Below are 18,790 nucleotides of genomic sequence, written 5' to 3'. Positions count from 1 at the left end.
CACCAGACTAGCATCATAATTGCATGTATTAGCCCTGCTGACCTGCAGTGCTACACATGAGGCTGGCTCCAGCAGACCCTAGTGGGGACAAGCTGCACTCCAGGACTGACCCTGTAAACTCAGTTCCAGAACAGTCCTCATGGACCCAGTTTCCATGCCAACCCTGCCTAGTGATTTTAGGCATCAGGTCAGTACCCACAATTCCAGTCCTGGCACCAGCCAATCCCTGTGGCTCAAGGCTCCAGTGGAGCCAGCATCTAGACCTACTTGAGAAAAGTGGTGCAGATTCTAGGACTACCCCTGCAGATGTAGGGCTCTAGCCAGTCAGCATACTACAGTGATTGAGGCTCAAGGCTCACCCCAGGTCCAGGTTAGCTCCTGTGGACAGAGGCCAGTTCTTACAGTCCTGCTCAATAGAACTATTCCAGTGGACCCACACTTTGAATCCAACCTGACTCATCTACCTGCTGATCTAGATACCAGGCTAATCAGCCAAGGACTCCAGTAGCAATCCCACCCACAGACCACTCCAGATAGCCTACCCAGAATCTCTAAATGGGTTAACCCGTGAAGGGCTTTCCCACACAAAGCCAGCCCACAAAACATTCTTAGAATAAGACCTTTTTGAAATGTGCAGATACCAAGGCATGGCTATAAGGATTAAGAACAATTAGGGAAACAGAACCCCACCAAAGAACAAAATAAAGTCAATCACTGACATCATGAGACTGGAGATTTATGATTTGTCTGATAAATAATTAAAAATGACTGTTTTAAGGAAGCTTGGCAAACTTCAAGAAAACAGACAATTCAATGGGATCAGGAAGACTGTAATAAATGACTAAAGTGAGAATTTTAAGATATCGCATTTTTTTTTAAGAAAATCAAATTCTAGAGATGAAAACATGATGAATGAAAAGCACAATAGTGTCCATAGCAAGGACAATCCAGCAGAAGGAACACCTGTGAACCTGAAGATGGGTTATTTGAAAATATATAGAAGAAAGAAAAATTAAATTAACCAAAGAGAAAACTTAACGGGATTTATGTGACAGTATCAAAAGAAATATTTAAGTTATAAGGATTCAAAAAGAATGCAGAAAACTCCAAATCTGCGGAAAGACACAAAAATATAGGTCTCCAATCAGATTCAGTCCAAATAAGAAAACACCAAGGCATTATAATTAAACTGTTAAAAGTCAAAGACAAAGAAGAGCCTGTAAAAGGGAAGCAAAGCATATATAAGGGAGTGCTGCTAAAGCTAGCAGCAGAATTTTTTCAACAAATAATTGAAAGTGCTGGGGAGAAAAAGAAGGGAAAAAAAATAAATAAAAACAAAATCAACCGAACCAAAAAACCCTCAAGAATATTGTACCTGGCAAAACTCTCCTTCAGACAAAAATTAAGGAAGTTCATTTAAAGAACATCAGTTCTTCTCAACAATTTCAAAAAACTGAAGAGGAAGTACTTCCAAACTCATTTTATGAGCCTAGCTAGCATTATCCTAATACCAAAGGCAGACAAGGATACTGTAAGGAAATTATGGGCAAATAAGCATATATGCAAAAAAATTTTAACAAACTAAATAGTATGTTCAGAGAACTCTTCATGTTGAAGTAGGTAGGATACATCTCTTGGTTGCCAGAATAGTTCAGCATACTCCAGTGTATATACTATATTAACAAAAGGGACAAAAGCCATAAAATCACCTCACTAGAGGTTTAAAAAACTGACAAAATTCAATATTCTTTTATGAGAAAAATTCTGAAGAAATTAGGATTGAAGTAATTTACCTCATTCAGGCCATAACTGACAAACACACAGATGACATCATACTCAATGGGGAAAAGTTGAAAGCTTTTCCTCTCAGGAAGAAGACAAAAGGTGTCAACTCTTATCATTTGTATTCAATGCAGCACTGGAAGTCATAGAGCAATTAGGTTAGAGAAATAAAAGGCATCTGAATTATAAAGAAAAAAATTGTCTGCAGATAACATGATTTTATATGTGGAAAATGCTAAAATCTCCATGTTAAAAAAAACTTATAATAAACAAATTCAGTAAAGCTGCAGGATACAAAAAAATCACCATAAAAATTAATAGTATTTCTACAAATTAAAAATGAACTATCTATAAAAAGGAGTAAACCATTCTATATGTAACAGGTACAAAATAGTGCTTAGAAATACTTATACACTGAAAGAACTGAAGATGGTATCAAAAAATGAAAAGATATCTCATGTTCTTTCAGTGGTACAATTAATGTTAAAACGTTCACACTAACCAAAGCAATCTACAGATTCACTACAATTCCTATCAAATTTCCAATGTTTTTCACAGAAATGAAAACAAGTCTGAAATTTATAGGCAATCAAAAAACTCCATATAGTCATTCACCTTGAACAGAGGGAATTATCTTGTCTGCCTTCAAAATACACTACAAAGCTACAGCAATCAAAATAGCATAGTACTGGCATAAAAACAGACCACTGGAAAAGAAGAGACACCCAAGAAATGAAGCCACTCATGAATGGCCAATTGATTCCTGACAAAGGAGACAGGAACACATGATGGCAAACAGACAGTTTCTTCAACAATGGTGTTGGGAAAACAGGATAGCTACATGAAAAAGAATGACATCAAACCCTTATTTCATACCACGTATAAAAATCAACTTAAGATGGATTAAAAACCTCAACATAAGACCTGACATTGTAGATCATAATAGATGAAAACACCGAGGAAAAACTCCATGACATTGGTCTAGGCAATGATTTTTTTTTATATGACCCCAAAGCAAAAGCAACAAAATTTAAAAGAGACAAACAGGACTGCATCAAAATTAAAAAGCTTCTGCAGCCAGGCAAACAGTAAAAAGACAACCTACAGAACAAGAGGAAATATGTGCAAACCATACATTTGAAAAGTGGTTAATAACCAGAGTATATAAAGAATTATAACTCAATAACAAAAAACCAAGTAATTAAAAAATGAGCAAAGGACCTGAATAAGCATTTCTCAAAAGCAGCACATAAATGGTCATTGTGGAAAAGAAAAAATGCTTAACAATATTATCAGGGAACTTAAAATCAAAACTACAAGATGGCCACTCCAGACCTGTTACAATGGTCATCAACACTTACCTTTCATCAAAAAGATGAGAGGTAAGTGTTGGTGAGGATGTGGAGGAAAGGGAACATTGCACACTGTTGATAGGAATGTAAATTAGCATAGCCATTATGGGAAACTTTATGGAGACCTCAAAAAGCTAAAATGATCACTATATGATCCAGCAATCCCATTTCTGGGAATATATCCAAAGAAAATTAAATCAGTATGTTCAAGAGATATCTATGCTCCTGTGTTTACTGCAGTATTATTCACATTAGCCACAATATGGAATCAAAGTACCCATAAATGGATGAATGGAGAAAGAAAATGTGATATGTATTCATATACATACATAATGAATGCTATTCAACTTGAAAAAATAAAATCCTATAACTTGCAACAATATGGATGAACCTGGAGGACACTCTGTTAAGTTAAATAAGTCACTACAGCAAGATAGGTACTACATGATCTTTCTTATGTATGGAATCTAATGTTCAATTCAAAGAAGTAAAGAATAGAAAGGTAATTAACAAGGGTAGTCAGATGTCAAAGGATACAAAATTTCATTTGGGAGGAATAAGTTCAAAAGCTCCATTGTACAACATGGTGATCATAGTTAATATATTCTTGGAAATCACTAAGTATTCTCACTACAAAAAATATGCAAGGCAATACATAGGTTAATAAGCTCTATTTAGCCATTCTACAATGTTTATGCATTTTTAAAACTTATATATAGTAAACACATAATTTTCACTTGTCAATTAAAATTTTTTAAGATACAAAGAAAAAAATTCAAAACACATTCCACTTTAATCAATAACAGAAGCACTGGCTGGATTGGAGCCAAGGCTCAGCTCTTTAGCTCTCTGGTTCTCACGAGATAGGGAACCCCAAAGGCACAGGTGAGCAGGCCCACAGCATGAGAGAGTAAGAGGCAGCAGGCTGGCTTCCAGAGGGGGAGAGAGAAAGAGAACAGACAGGGAGGGAATTAAAGAAATTTACACCTGATCTATAAATTTCTAAGATTTGGAAGTCCCATACATTCCAGATGTTAACTGTCAGCCATTTAGAAAATCAGCTTTGAAATCTTGGCACTTCTATATATTAGACTTGTAAATTATTATTTAGTCTCCCTGATAACTACAGTGGAACCACTAATACTTTTCCTATATTGCTAACATTATATTAAAATGTGAACTTATTACAAGATTAACTATAAGGTACCTTGTCATGAACTGAATGTTTGTGTCCTCCCAAAATTCATATGTTGAAGCCCTAACCCCAATGGTAGTGTGGAAATAGCAACTCTTAAGAAAAATAATTTAAACTTAATTAATATTAAGTGAGGTCATAAGGATGGGACTGTTATCCTATATAATTAGTGTTCTTCTAAAACACCAGAAAGACAATCCTCTCCCTTTCCTTCTTCTGGTGCATATCAAGGAAAAGTCACCTTTAAGTCTTGACCTACAAGGTCAAGAGAATGCTCACCACAAACTGAAGGAGTTAGAACCTTGATTTCCCAGGTTTCAGAACTGCAAGAATATCAATTTCTGCTGATTGTCACTCAGTCTGTAGTATTTTGTTATGGCTGCCCATGCAGACTAAGACATGCCCTGATATAGACTTAGTGATACAAATGAGCAAATAAACACTAAAGCTAATCTGCCCACTATTCTCAACATCCTTGCTACTGCTACCAGGTACTAGGCTACTCTTCCTTCATCTGCTGCTCCCAAACAGGGCAGGCAATGTAGTAGTTCCTCAACACTTCTTCTGTATCTGCACAGTCCAGAGGTATGTTTAGAAATAGGAGAACATGAAAGTCATTCAGACTTCAGGATGAAAGTGCTTTAAATATTGTAAAACTGGATTTCAAAGTCAACAAATTTTCCATGAAAATATATTTAATCTTATTCAAATCAGAAATGTTCTATGTCTCCCAATCCATCTCCAAACAAAGGTCTCCTTGACAGATAAAATGTTTCCTGGGGAAAATTTCTGAACATAATAAAGAAAAATTTCTACTGTTATGTGGATCCATCAAAAGGTACATCATCAAAAAATTCAATGTTTGACCTGACCATGAGGCATCTGGATTACTCACTCTGAAGGGGGATCACAATCACTACCATGATTTGAAGGGTGAAAAAGTTCTTACCTACCTATGCCAATTAACACTGGTATAAATTGCAAAGGAACAGAACCCTTAAGAGAAGGGTAGGAGGGAAAACAGGGTAGGAGACATCTTCCGAGAAGACTTGCTAGTGCTTAGCTGAAAATTAACAGGGAAGAGTGAAAACAAATCAATGTCACTGATTTAAAGACAGGCTGGTTCTCTTTCTGCATTACTGATATTCCCATGATTACAGCTTCCAAATTCTAGAAAAAAGATTCAAAGATTAACAATAACAGAGAATGCAGAAACTTTTGGCTTTGTGCCTCCAGGAATGGCACCCAAAATGCAGTGTTTACTTGCTGTCTGCAAGGAAGTTTCTCCACTAGGGCCCCAGCTGGCTGGGATCCCATGGGGTGCAGCACCTAGTGCGGATCTTCTAAGAAACAAGGGCCTGCCTGGCCATCTTTCGTATCATGTAGTTGAGGATGCCTCCGTTGTGGAAATAAGTAAGCTCCACATCAGTGTCGAGCCTCATGACAGCCTGGAAGGTCTTTCCAGTATCCAGCTATAATGAAAAAGAAGCAGAGAAGAATCGCTGAGGAAGAAGATGAGACACCTGTCTTAGGGATTCTGTCCAGTCTCCCCTTAGTCTCCCACTTAAGGTGTGGTTCACATTCCGGTGCATTTAGGAACAGATGGTCTCTTCCCCCATCCTGGACAATGATCAGAACCTGCATTTTGACAAGACCCTGGGAGATTGCTCTGTCCACTAAACTTTGAGAAGCACTACACTGAAGAGTATAAATGATGGAATTTAGAGGCACCTGAGAAGTAGAACAGCTTCTAAGGGCTGTAGCCACTAGTGACAATGGAATGGTATTTTCTAAACCTTCTTTGGGGTCTTCTTGTGTCTCAGCATCAGAGGTTTCATTGAGGTTGTCCTTTACTACCTCTCTCCTACCAGGGTGCTAAGTCACCCTGGGATGTTGGTGCTGGCACTTCACCCTTATCTAGAGAGGTAGGATTGGAACCTATGAATCATTCTATAAACAGAAATAAACAATATATCAACAGGTATTATCCTTGGTATGCTGTGAAGGCAGGTGGGAAAGGTGTCAGCAGGACTCTGAGTCTAATGCAGTCCTGAGTGACTTTTATTTTTCCCTCTCAAATCCCATTCATTTCCTTCTATGGGCGTGGTGGCACATGCCTGTAATCCCATCAGCTTGGGAAGTGGAGGCAGGACGATGGCAAGTTCAAAGCCAGCCTCAGCAAAAGTGAGGAGACCCTGTCTCTAAATAAAATACAAAATAGGGCTAAGGATGTAGCTTAGTGGTCGAGTGCCTGAGTTCAATACTGGGTACCTCCCAACCCCGCAAAAGAAAATTGTCTAAAAGGGCCCTTCAAAATGCATCCTAGTGTAGAGAAGGTCCGGCTTACCTTAACCTGGACTTTCATTTGTGGTTTGAGGTTCTCTGGAATGACAATAGTGTATCGTTCCCATCCTGTGAGTCCCAGGGTGTCTGCATTCTCACCAGGGAGATATTCAAGGGGGATCACCCCCATTCCAACCAAGTTACTGCGGTGAATGCGCTCATAACTCTCAGCTAAAACAGCTTTGATTCCCTGATGAACAAAGAGAATAAGTTGGACACAGTCCCAATTTCTTTTTTTTAGGCATACAGAAACTTTTCAAAACGCTTAAGTCAAACTGTTCTCACAGCTAAATTCTCTCTAAATACTTGATAATATTTCACTTAAAATATCCTAACATTAATTAGAAATATAGTAGCAAGTCTTATCAGATTACCTATAGTGTAAGCACTGACATAAATTCTCTCATTCCACCCTCCACCAAATGGGGCACAGCAGATGCTACCATTCTGCCCCTTTACCAGGTATTCAGTGTTGGGATCTGGTATTTGAACCTATGTGGTCTGACTCTGCACTTAGCCACTCTGAGATCCAGGATCTCTTAGCAAACTTCCATTATATCCAGAACTCATACCATGAATCAACATAAAGAAAATTCATTCCCTGAATTTTTCTATTATTATAGGTTTATCAGCAAACATAGAAGGTTTAACCAAAAAAGAAACTTTCTGAATATATTATGAAATAAATGATTACTACTTGCATACTTCCTGTTTCAAGGATGAAACTGATTGACTACAGTCTTGATATTAAGCTTCCTATAAAGGACATTTTTTTGATAAAGTGTAATTGGTCGTACATATATAGCAATAGTCAATAAAACAGGGTACCTGACTACCTAGAATTCTCCATTAATTATTAATAGTTGATGCTAATTATAACATTGAGGTACTCTAAAAGGTACCTTGGTATTTAGAGCACACCTTTGAGACACCACAGACTAAGTGACAATCAGCAGAAATTGATATTCTTACAGTTCTGAATCCTGGGAAGTCAAGGTTCTAGCTCCTTCAGTTTGTGGTGAGCACTCTCTTGACCTTGTACGTCAAGACTTACAGGTGAATTTCCCTTGATATGCACCAGAAGAAGGAGAGGGAGAGTATTGTCTTTCTGTTGTAATTGTATAGGATAACAGTCTCATCCTTAAGACTTCAATTTAATATTAATTAAGTTTAAACATTTTCTTAAGAGTTGCTATTTCCATACTACCATGGGGGATTAGGGCTTCAATCAAATATATCATACTTAGGGAGTTTATTAAAAATTTTTATTATAAAAAATTAAATATTCTTGAATATTTAACCAGGTCTACTGAATCAGAATGTCTTGTGTATGGTGGGAGGAACCAGTGACTTTTATGTGCTGGAGAACCATGGCCATAGAACAGTAGTTCTCCATTTGATTTCTTCCCCATTCGTGAAAAATCCAGGGGGATCTTAATAATCTGATATAGTCAGAAGCATGATTCAGAAATCTCCATTTAATTTTTTTTCTCCAAAAACAGTGGTTCTCAAACTCTGCTGTATATCAATCTCCAGGGAAGACTTTCTAGTGTCCAGGACTTTGTCCTTACCAATTAAACTAGAATCTCTGGGGATGAAATGTAAGACCAGGTTTTTTTTTCTTTTTCTTTTTTTAATATTTTCTTTAGTTGTTGAAGGATCTTCATTTTATTCATTTATTTATATGTGGTGCTGAGAATTAAACTCAGGGCCCCACACGTTCGTTAGGCAAGAGCTCTACTACTGAGCCACACACAACCCCAGGTCCTGTTTTTTTTTTTTTTTTAAAAAAAAAGGTTACAGATGTCTCCAATTTGAGAATCACTACCACAGAGGAAGGGAAGATTCTTTGGGGCAGTAGTTATTTTGTAGAGATTTTTGTACATTTGTATTTATTCTGGGGAAGAGGAAAGCTTTCTAAATACAAGGAGTCATGTCCCTAGCTCTGTGTAAATGGCTGTGCAACAGGCACAGAGTTGGCAGCCATATGAGTGGCCCAGTTCGGACAGCGAGGACTCAGAGAAGTAGAGACTTTGGTGTCCCTTTGATGCTTTTATTATCTTTTTATCCCTCTTCCCCACTTGTCTTCACTGCCCAGTTCTCATTTCTGCCATCAGCTCTCAACTCCCTCCCTAAAGTCTTTTTCTTTTTATAAAATTTATCTGGTTCATTTTAGCAGTTTCCAGCAAAGTCAGGCCTCTGACCTATTACCAACTAATCAGAAAACATTATTTTTTTTCCCCTTAGAGCAAAATGATCAATAAAATAATAGGTGTGATGTTGGAAGACATTTGCAGAGGCCAGGCTAGCTAGAGGGCTGCTAGGCAGCCAGAGCTTTTTATTGTACTGTAGATATTGACTTGTATTTCCCAAGTGCATTGATTTTCTTGAGCTATAAATTATTTATATTAAGGTGAGCTAAGACATTTTTACTTTATCCTTAGGATTAAAGCCAGCAACACGGTTTTCCCCTGATTTCAGATCAAGAAAATACTCAAGAGGGAACAGCTCTCTGCTTGGCCCACCCTATGGGGACACCTCAAACAGGGTGAACCCTGAATCTGCAGAAGGCTCTAGAGAGCTCTTCTCTCACTGAGATGAGAAGCAGACTTTCATAGGCAGTGAAAAAAAAACTTTAAAATGTACACACTCCTAGTTTTTCCGAGACCTGGAGCCTGTTCTCGTCAAACCAACTTCTGAAAAAGCCCAGGTTCCTTAACATTTCCCTTCTGTAAACCTTACAATATCTGTGGCTTATTCCTTACATTCATCTGGGACAGTGGCCTTAAATAGATTTTGGGTCCCCAAGCTCTGAGAATGTTATGAAAACCATAAAACTTTTCCCTAAAAAAATACAATATGGATATAATGTTGGAGACTTAACAAACCTCCTCCCATTGATCTGTAGACAATGAATGTCTGTCTTAAGGAAACCAGTTCAACTTTGTAATATTACTTTTCACTGAGCAAAATAAATCTAGATACACCAAAAGCAGAAGGTAAATAACCATTACATGTTTTCAGAGCTTACTGTTCCATGCCATCTTGGAAAGCAAAGCAACAGAATTTATGCTTGGGCACCTTTCCAGCTTCTCTTCCAGTTTGGCGGGGCAGCTACTTCCTTGAATGTCTCTGCTTTATACTCACCAGCAGGAAAGGGCCCTTGGCAGCCCAGTCTCGGGAGCTACCTGAGCCATACTCTTTGCCAGCCAGAACAATTAGGGGAAGGCCTGCTTGTTGATACCGCTCGGCAGCATCAAATACATCAAGCTGAAAGAGAGAAAAGGAAAGTTTTACAAATGCAAAAGAGGCAAAAAGCATGGTTACAGGCCTAGTAAGCCCTGGAGTCACAGGGTCAGAGGGGTCTGTGAGAGCCAGGTCATAAAGCCAGTGCAGTACTCAAACAACTGGCTGTGTGGACTATAGCCCCCAATGAACTCAACCTATTTATATCAAACTGAATTTTATATTTTTGACTTAAATGCCTACATGTTGTCCAGTTTTCTAAAAAAAAAAAAATTCAAATCCTAGGGCATGGGGTGGGGGGGAAGAAAACTAGATCAGATTTTCTTCCCCTTTTTCCATTGACTAAACTATCTAAAAACTCAAAAACCAGAGAATACCACCTATGCCTCAGTTTTGACTCAGTATCAGACCCAGAATTAATTAGTTATGAAGGGGAGAAAACAGTAGGTAACAGGCTCTATAAATCACATAAAATGCCAATTTTGTTATTTTCTACTTGTAGGCCATGGGTAGAGATAGCATAAATATGGATGAAAGCATGAATTAATAAAGATCAGAGAAGGATTAGCTACATTCATACATGAGAAATATCTTAAACAGATTGGTTTCTCACAGCAATCTGAATATTCTGCTAAGATGAGACTTCACCAAGACATTTGGTATTACTATTGGTAACCAAGTAATGAAACAATTATATTTCCTAGCTATGTAAGTCAGAAAATAAAATCCCTTAAAATGTATATCATTTCAAAGGAGCTCAAGACAAGCATTTAAAACTCTGAAGAGGTTTTCCACAAATTAACTTGGTGGACTGATAAGAGTTAATTTTAAATCTGGGAAGATCCTATGTATCTTCAGCTGAAGAGAACTCATGAACATAAAACCTGTTACAAAAGCACTAAATGCCTTCTTCTGTTGGTCAGAATCCTTTCAGAGACCAGTAAGAAACAACCTACTATTTTCAGAGATATTAGTTTTGCATATTAAGAATGTGTTTTAAGAAGTGTCTGTTTAAAAAGTGCTTTGGAAACTAGAGAAAATGGGCAGGGAGATAGCTCAGTACTATAGAACTTGCCTAGCATGCATGAGGATTAGGGTTCAAACCTATCACTACATTTAAAAAATGAAAACCAAAAACAAATCCCCAAAAAACACCTATAGCAAAACTGAGGATTCCATGGCAAAGCAGTTCATGTTACCCAAGAGCAGAGGGATTATGCAGGTCCGGAATTTGGGTACCCTGATGCTCCATCTTCCATGTACTCTCCCTTCTCGTCCAAACAAGAAATATGCCATTTCTTCTGTTACTGTGCTGTCTCTGCTTACTGTTTAAACTGCTAGTTCTTGTTTCTCCATCTGTCATCAGTTCCCTACTTTGCTCAAGAGGATTTAGTTCTCTTTACCACTGCCCTTGCCAATACACAACCTCTCACTATAGTTATGCCATAAATTTTGATAAGCAAATATTTGTTGTGTACATTATTATGATTATACAAATTCTGTTTGCAGCTGAGCCATGTAATGTACTATGATTTCTTCTTGGCAATTTTGACAACATTTCTACTGCAATTAGTCATTTTCCTTTTTTGGTGTGCTCAACCTGTGTCTATACTCCTACCCATTAACTAATCCTTAAACACTCAGCACAAACCATCTTTAATATATTGAAATATATCAGGCAATCTATCATTTTAAAAGTCATGGTGGCACCACTCCTGGAGCCCTTGGTCTGTACTAATCTGGACTGACTGCTCTGGATGCTCAGTGCATTCCTGTGACAGATAAGCTTCTTTCCCCACCATCCAGGGGATTCTCTTCAGCCCTTTTTCTTGGATCTTGCACACCCCCCCCCCCTCACATTTTGGTGGAACACATTCACCAGGCAGCTTCCAGAGAGAAGGACTGAGGGATATCTTTTAAGCTTTTGGATCTCTGAATATGATATTGCCCTCAATGCACTTGGCTGGCAATAATCATTTTCCTCCATCTAAGCTTCCAGTATTGCTATTTAGCAGCCTAGAGCAATTCTGATCCCATCATTGCATGTAAGCTGTTTTTCCCTTTCCAGAAGTTTCTAGACTTTTCCTTATCTCCATTTTCTTGATTTCACAATGATGTGAATTAGAGTGGGTCTCTGTAAAGCACTGGTTAGGTATTCAGTGAATTTTTCAATCTGGATCCTCAGATACTTTAGTTGGGGAAAGTTCTTTATTGTGTTATTACACTGATAATTTCCTTCTTATCTTGTTTGTTTTCTTTTTAGTACCTATATTTAGTCAAATGTTGGGCCTCCAGAGTTCAGTTCTTAATTTTCTTCCATCTTCTAATTTTCTCTTTGTCATTCTGTTCTATATTCCAAGAGACTTTCTAAATTAATTATCTTTTCCTCTGAATTTTTTGAGTGACTATTTTGTTTTCAATTCATTTCTCTGAAGAGGTGATTCTTTTTCTTAAAGTTTTCTATCTTTTGCAAAGTCTCTGTCCCCCTACAGCACCCTTCTTTGTATAGGTTGGTTTTTCAAGTTCAAATCTTGGTTCAAATGTCTGCTCTTCCCTGATTATATGTCCTTATTTGAAATGAGGCACTAAGTATCTGACTAGAAGTCAGTCCTACATCATGACAGAGTTACTATGACAAATTTTATTGTCCCTGCTCCCATATTTCCCCTTAGTCTCTTGGGTATTCCATCATTTGTATCTACCTTTTCCATGTGATAGTTTATGATCCCTGACACTCATTAAACAAGCATCTGCTGGGCTTGTCCTGGTGAGGACCCAATTATCTCAAAACAAAGCACCTGCCTGACAAAAATATAGTCAGTTGTGAGTATAGAAGCATGTGGGGAAGTCAAGGGCACTGACTTTAGAGCCAATCCTTGGGTTTTAATCTCTAATTTTTTTTCACTGCAACCTTAGAGAGTTATTTGACCTCTCTATGCTCAGGTTTTCAACTTAAGTACAGATAATTATTACATCTGCCTTAAGGGGTGGTGAGAGCTAAATAAGCCCATATATGGAAAGGCTTATAAGAATAACTGTAATAGAGCAAGTTCTGTAGAAATCTTGGCTGCTATTATTTTTAAATAAGTTGGCAAGGTTATTTCTCAAGCAGGCTAAACAGTTTACAAGCAGTTTCTCAGCATTCCCTAGGAAGGGGAGTGACACTGAGGACCTACATCCTGTGGCAGACACTATGCCAGGTTTTACACATCATTCCATTTCATTTTAAGCCTCAAAGTCATATGAAATAGGTATGATTTCTATTTCACAGGTAAGAAAAGAGAAACTCAGAGAAGGAAACCACCCACCAAAGGATCCACATCTCATATGAGGTGGTGCAGGACTTAAGCCCAGCTTCACATGGTTCAAGGTACAGGTTTCCCAGCTGCTCACAGGACCCACATTGTAACATAAGCCTAGCTGGAATATACCAACTTTAAATGGCTCCCCTGAGAACTCAGGCCTATAAGGGCCTCTGTATTCCTTGTTCTAGTAGATATAGTGCATTAAATGCTAATAAGTCATACCGTAACCCTTCTTGAGAAAAATATTCTCTAACCTGAAATTTTCCCAATATATAATTGGATGAAATTTCACTCAAACTTTCAACTCCCTGGAAGTAAGACTTGGTTAAATCACAGTGCAAAATCTCTTAGGTAAAAATTTCTATTAGTGATGAACTCCACACATATGGGCACATGGAAAGAGGAACTGTAGGAAGCCAGAGGTAGAATAGAGTTGGAAAACAAAAATGAAACCTAAAGGAAAGTCACTGTAAATAACCAGCCTCCAAGAGCCCAAAAAACACAGGTTTCTGAAGGAAGCAGAAGAGAGGATACTCACAGTTTCTCCAGAAGGAAGATGTATAGTCTGCGGTGCCTGCTTGTTCAAAAATTTGTTTAACAAGCGAATGTTGGCAAAGGTTCCCCGTGCCATGATGGCATCATTCCCTCGGCGGGAGCCATAGGAGTTGAAGTCTCGAGGAGTTAGGCTAATAATGCAAGCAGAATAGGAGCTAGTTTAGTGAAGTTAGCCAAGATTAAACTTAGCTTACACCAGAAAAGAAAAATACCATAAACCTGCCATTTCTCTAAGTCTACTAAGGTGTTCTCCAAGGCAGAAGAGCTGTTGTTATAGCTTCAACTAGGGGCAGAGTGATAAGTCAGGTGGAGAAGGGCAGGAATCAATATTCACCTTGGGTCAACCCGGTGCATTTTATATTTGGATAGAAAAATCAGGAGGAATTCTAAAAAGAGTATTTATTACTCAGTTGGGTAGCTTATAAAATTTCACATAACATAAAACAGCTAACTTAAAATTAAGAAAACAGAAATAAGAGAATAATCAGCGTAGATCAGTCTGATGGAGTCAAAGATGGGAGACAACAAAATACATTCCACAAACCAACCAGAAGTAAATTCAAATGCATACCCACGTTATGAGGAACTCAATGCAAAAAGAAGCCACACATTAGCAACATAATTTACAACTTTCATAATATAAAAATCAAAGCAGTGCCAAAGAGGCAGAACATCTATTTCTGGTCTCAGAACCAGAGAAATAACCTATTTGTGGGAACCAACAAAAGGAAACTGTGATGTCAAGAACATTATCTTACAATTAATATAGTGAACAGTTCACTAGCTTGTTCTTTAAAATACAAGGGGGTGGCTGGGCATGGTGAAGCAAACCTGTAATCCCAGTGGTTCTGCAGACTGAGGCAAGAGGGTCACAAGTTCAAAGCCAGCCTTAACAATGTAGCAAGGCCCTAAAAAAATTAGCAAGACCCTGTCTCAAAGTAAAAAATGAGAAGGGCTAAGGATGTGGCTCAGTGGTTAGGTGTCCCTGGGTTCAATCCCCAGTACCAAAACAAAACACAAAAACAAAAACAAAAACAAAAAACCAACCAACCAAGGGGATGGGTGTGAGTATTAACCTGATTTATGGTTACAGATTCATTTGATGACTGGGTGTCAAGAGCAGGCAAACATGCCTATGAATCCCTGAAATCCTATTCAAAATGCTTGCTTCCTTTCAGCTCACCAAGGATTCCATATGTCAAATGAGGTCAAGAATCACCACTGGAGAAAAAGTGAGTGGATTCTATTACTCAAATTTGCTCTGGGCCCCATCCCTGAAAGAGTTGATTCTGGAAGAAGGGACAAGAACCAGTAATTCTTATTTCCCCTTATAACTCTCATAGTCAGATTTGGGAACCACTGACTTCAGTTAATATCAATATATTAGATAATAGGCAAATCTGATATACTCCCCGTGAATATTAGTATATGTCTAAAGAACTGATGAATGGATGAATGAACTGCAAATTCCTAAAGCAGTTCTGTGTTTACAAAGAACCACTGCTATAAAGACATAGCAAAAGCATTTTGGGTTATATCACTGTGGGCCTGAAGCATAAGCTACATCCACTACTAGATAACAGATGAGCCTAACTTACACACTTGCTCAAAAAGAAGACTGTTTTCCCCTCCCATTGCTGGGATTCCTGCGCTATGAACAAACAGAAAAAGTGACTGATTTTTGAATTCCAGAGTTCAGTGAAAAACCAGACTCTGGTTCCACAGAGACCATGTAACGAGAAACACTAGCCCTCTACATTTCATTTATTCTACTTTGGCCTTTAGTCTTTTCCACCTCACTCATACTTACCCTCTATTAGTTAAGTAACGAGCAGCAGGGCTATTTCTTGCAATATTTCCAGCTGGAGAGATGTGGTCAGTTGTTACTGAATCTCCCAAATTTAACAGAACGTAGGCATCCACTATAGATTTAGGGGGCTGAAGATCCAAAGTCTAGTAAAGAATAGAACAAGTCCGTATTTACCCAGGTTTTCTCAAAAAGTCACTAGGTGAGACTCAATAGTAGGAGTCCATGAAACTGGACCAGATGACAGTGCTATATAAATGGATAGAATAGCTTAGTTTTCTGGGTTTAAGCAAGGGTGTTAGAAAAAGTTATGTGAACTTACTAAAAACATTCATATCTCAACCTCAAGAGAAGGCCAAGTATTGGCATGTCTGGCCAAAAGAAACATGAATGCATCTGCAAATGACATTCATTCTTCTCCACAGAACTCAATTACCAAGGATAACTAGAATCCCGATTTCTCCCTTCCCCTTCCACAGTGACCATCAAGGAGCGGGGTAGGGTGGGGGTAAGATTTTAAATGTGGTAGGTCCTGGGGATGTTCTTTCGGAACAGTCCCTCAGACTCTGCAGGCCCTTATCCTAGTGGCAGCTATCATCATGATGCCTCTGCAGAGCCACACAGAGAAACTATCACTACAGCTAAGTAGCTGACTCCTAAAACATTCCCCAGCATTATCTGCTTGAATATACAAAGGTGTTTTTTTTTTCTTTTTTTGGTCCCAAGGATTGAACCCAGGGGCACTCAACAACTGAGCCATATTCCTGGCCCTTTTCATTTTTTTATTTTGAGGCAGGGTCTTACTAAATTGCTTAGGGCTTTGTTAATTGCTGAGGCTTTGAACTTACAATCCTCCTGTCTCAGCCTCCCAAGCCACTGGGATTACAGGCATGTGCCACTGTGTACAGCATGAATGTACAAAGGTTTTAATGAAATGGATAGTCAAAGCAAAGGTATGGAATAATAAAGTGGATTTTATAAGGATTTTATAAGGATAATAAAGTGGATTTTATAAGGATAGAAACCTCTTAAAGAACTTGTTTTGTTAAAAAATAAAAAGTCATACCAGATTTTCAAAGAATGGTGGTGATTTAATATATGTAGATTTGGGATTCCAGAAGTACAGCTTATCTGATGGAGTTACTAAAGCATTCCAGCTTTCATTCACAGTCTTTAAAAAAAAATCTAATCATAATCTATTCCAGGGAAAATTTAAATATGCAAACACAAAACATTCAAGCTAAGAGGTACAATAACAACCATTTTTATTCTAAATAGTCACATACAAGAGTTCCTTTATACAAAGACAATGTCATGCTAACTTAAAAATAAATAAGCTCTGATATAAGAGGGCTATAAAATGGCAGGAATGGTCCTATCCCCAGGATTTATACCCGTAGGTAATCCCCCTCCCGTCCAGCATTGGCTGATCCTATGACTTATTTCCAAGATTACGTTATAAAGACACTTTGCCTTCTGCTTCTCTTATTTACTGGCCCTGATGGAAGCCAGCTCCCATATTGTGAACTGTGAAGAGACGCATGCATAAGATGCTTTAGGAGGTCCCTAGCTGACAGCCAGTGGAGAATTGAGGATCTTAGTCTCATATTACATGAGTGAGCCTAAGTGGATACTCCTCCAGAGACCACAGCCCCAATGATATTTTGCTTCGAGTCCTGAAAGTACTGGCACCCAGTGAGGCTGCATCTGTATTCCTAACTCAGAGGAACTGAGATAATAAATATTTTTTTTGTTTTGATTTTCTCAGTTTTGGGGTAATTTGTTATATAGCAATAGATAATGAATACATATAATTAAAGATAATATTTAAAATAACAATCCAGATTGTACCAAAGGGGAAACTACTCTGGATATTTTTAGGAAGTAGACTTCCAGGTCACATGGACACTGGATAGCAAATAACCGTTGCAATGTTTTAAAAATGAACTGAATTCTCTTCACAGATTCATTAACTTGGCCTTTGGAGAAATGCGTTTAACCAGATGGCTGCCAAGCCTCCTAAAATCCAGTGAGCAGCTTGTGGAAGGGTACGGGATGCCTCAATACAACTGACCATTTCACTCTGTCCCCAGACAGTCCTGCTCTCATTTCAAACCAGTCGGAAGCCTTGGGCAGCTTAACACAAAAAGCAACAAAAGGAACAACATCCAATGATAACAGGGTGTTTGAGCCTTCACAAGCCTCCAAGGAAAGGAATAACAACCAAGAATCTCCAAAAATGATTCAGATTTATAAAACGCACTTTACTTTTCTTATTTCAGCAGTTTGTGGCTAATCCTACTGAGGTTTTCTTTCTTTTTTTAAACACCCAAATAATGCATTAAGAGGTACATTCAACCCACTGATTCCACCTCAGTGACACAACACAGTGACCATCAGGGTCCTCACCACAGATAACACACATCCCAGGGTGTCTGAGAAAAGGGTGGTGCTGAACCTGAGGCCTTTCTTCTTGAGGCTCTCACACACTTGTCCATATTTGAGAACAACTGGGGAGTGTGAGATTCATAGAAACATGAAATCACGGGAGAAAACTGCTTGAGAATCACCTCCTTATTTATTTGAAGAAATAAGGGTTAATTTCAATACATACTCCCATTAACTTCAAGGTCTGCAGAAATGACACGAGGAGAGGCTTTCTCATATATCATTGGGGGGCTGCAAAGGGCCTCACCTCTATTTTCTGATAGACCTCCTTAAACATCCCAGGGATGACATACTGTCGCTCCACCGCCTGGATCTCATCTCGAGTGGGCCAGATATCTTTCAGAAATACTCATTGTCCCTTTGCATTTGTCCCTGAGGAAAATATGTTTACCAATGAGACAAGCCTCCTCTAATATCCTCTTTGCATTATTAATACAGTCAGGTCTCTTTTCTCTCAATGGTTATGTTTGTTCTGAAAAGTATGTGTGAAGAGTCAGTCAGTGAACCATTGCTCCTAGGAGAGATACAGGTTAAGGCCCTAGGTGCTTCTGACTACACTTTCATCCATACATAAACTTGTTTTAGGTGTCCTCCTATTTAAAGACACCTTATTTACTATACAGTTGGGCCTCTGTATCTGTGGGTTCTGCATCTGCTGAACCAACAATGGATTGAAAATGCTCAGGAAAAAAAATTGCATCATACTGTGCATGTATAGATATTTTTATCATTATTCTCTAAACAGTACAATATTTAT

General features: G+C 38.3%; 1 protein-coding gene across 1 annotated transcript in view; it reads right to left on the bottom strand.

Moving 5' to 3' along the window:
• Positions 1–3,660: 3,660 nt before the first annotated feature.
• The window catches only part of LOC308658784 (cytoplasmic aconitate hydratase-like), a 52,227-nt gene continuing 37,097 nt past the window's right edge, over positions 3,661–18,790 (bottom strand). The window contains 8 exon segments of the mRNA XM_081311636.1: positions 3,661–5,801; positions 6,677–6,862; positions 9,820–9,942; positions 13,762–13,909; positions 15,589–15,731; positions 16,652–16,756; positions 18,281–18,382; positions 18,386–18,405. Of these exon segments, the coding sequence (XP_081167762.1) occupies positions 5,673–5,801; positions 6,677–6,862; positions 9,820–9,942; positions 13,762–13,909; positions 15,589–15,731; positions 16,652–16,756; positions 18,281–18,382; positions 18,386–18,405 (956 nt within the window). The 3' untranslated portion in view covers positions 3,661–5,672.

Source organism: Spermophilus citellus (genome assembly GCF_964194105.1).
Source record: "Spermophilus citellus genome assembly, chromosome: 10".
In the NCBI taxonomy this organism is placed as follows: Eukaryota; Metazoa; Chordata; class Mammalia; order Rodentia; family Sciuridae; genus Spermophilus; species Spermophilus citellus.
Note: the sequence above shows the minus strand (reverse complement) of the source record. Positions and strands in the feature narration are given on the sequence as shown.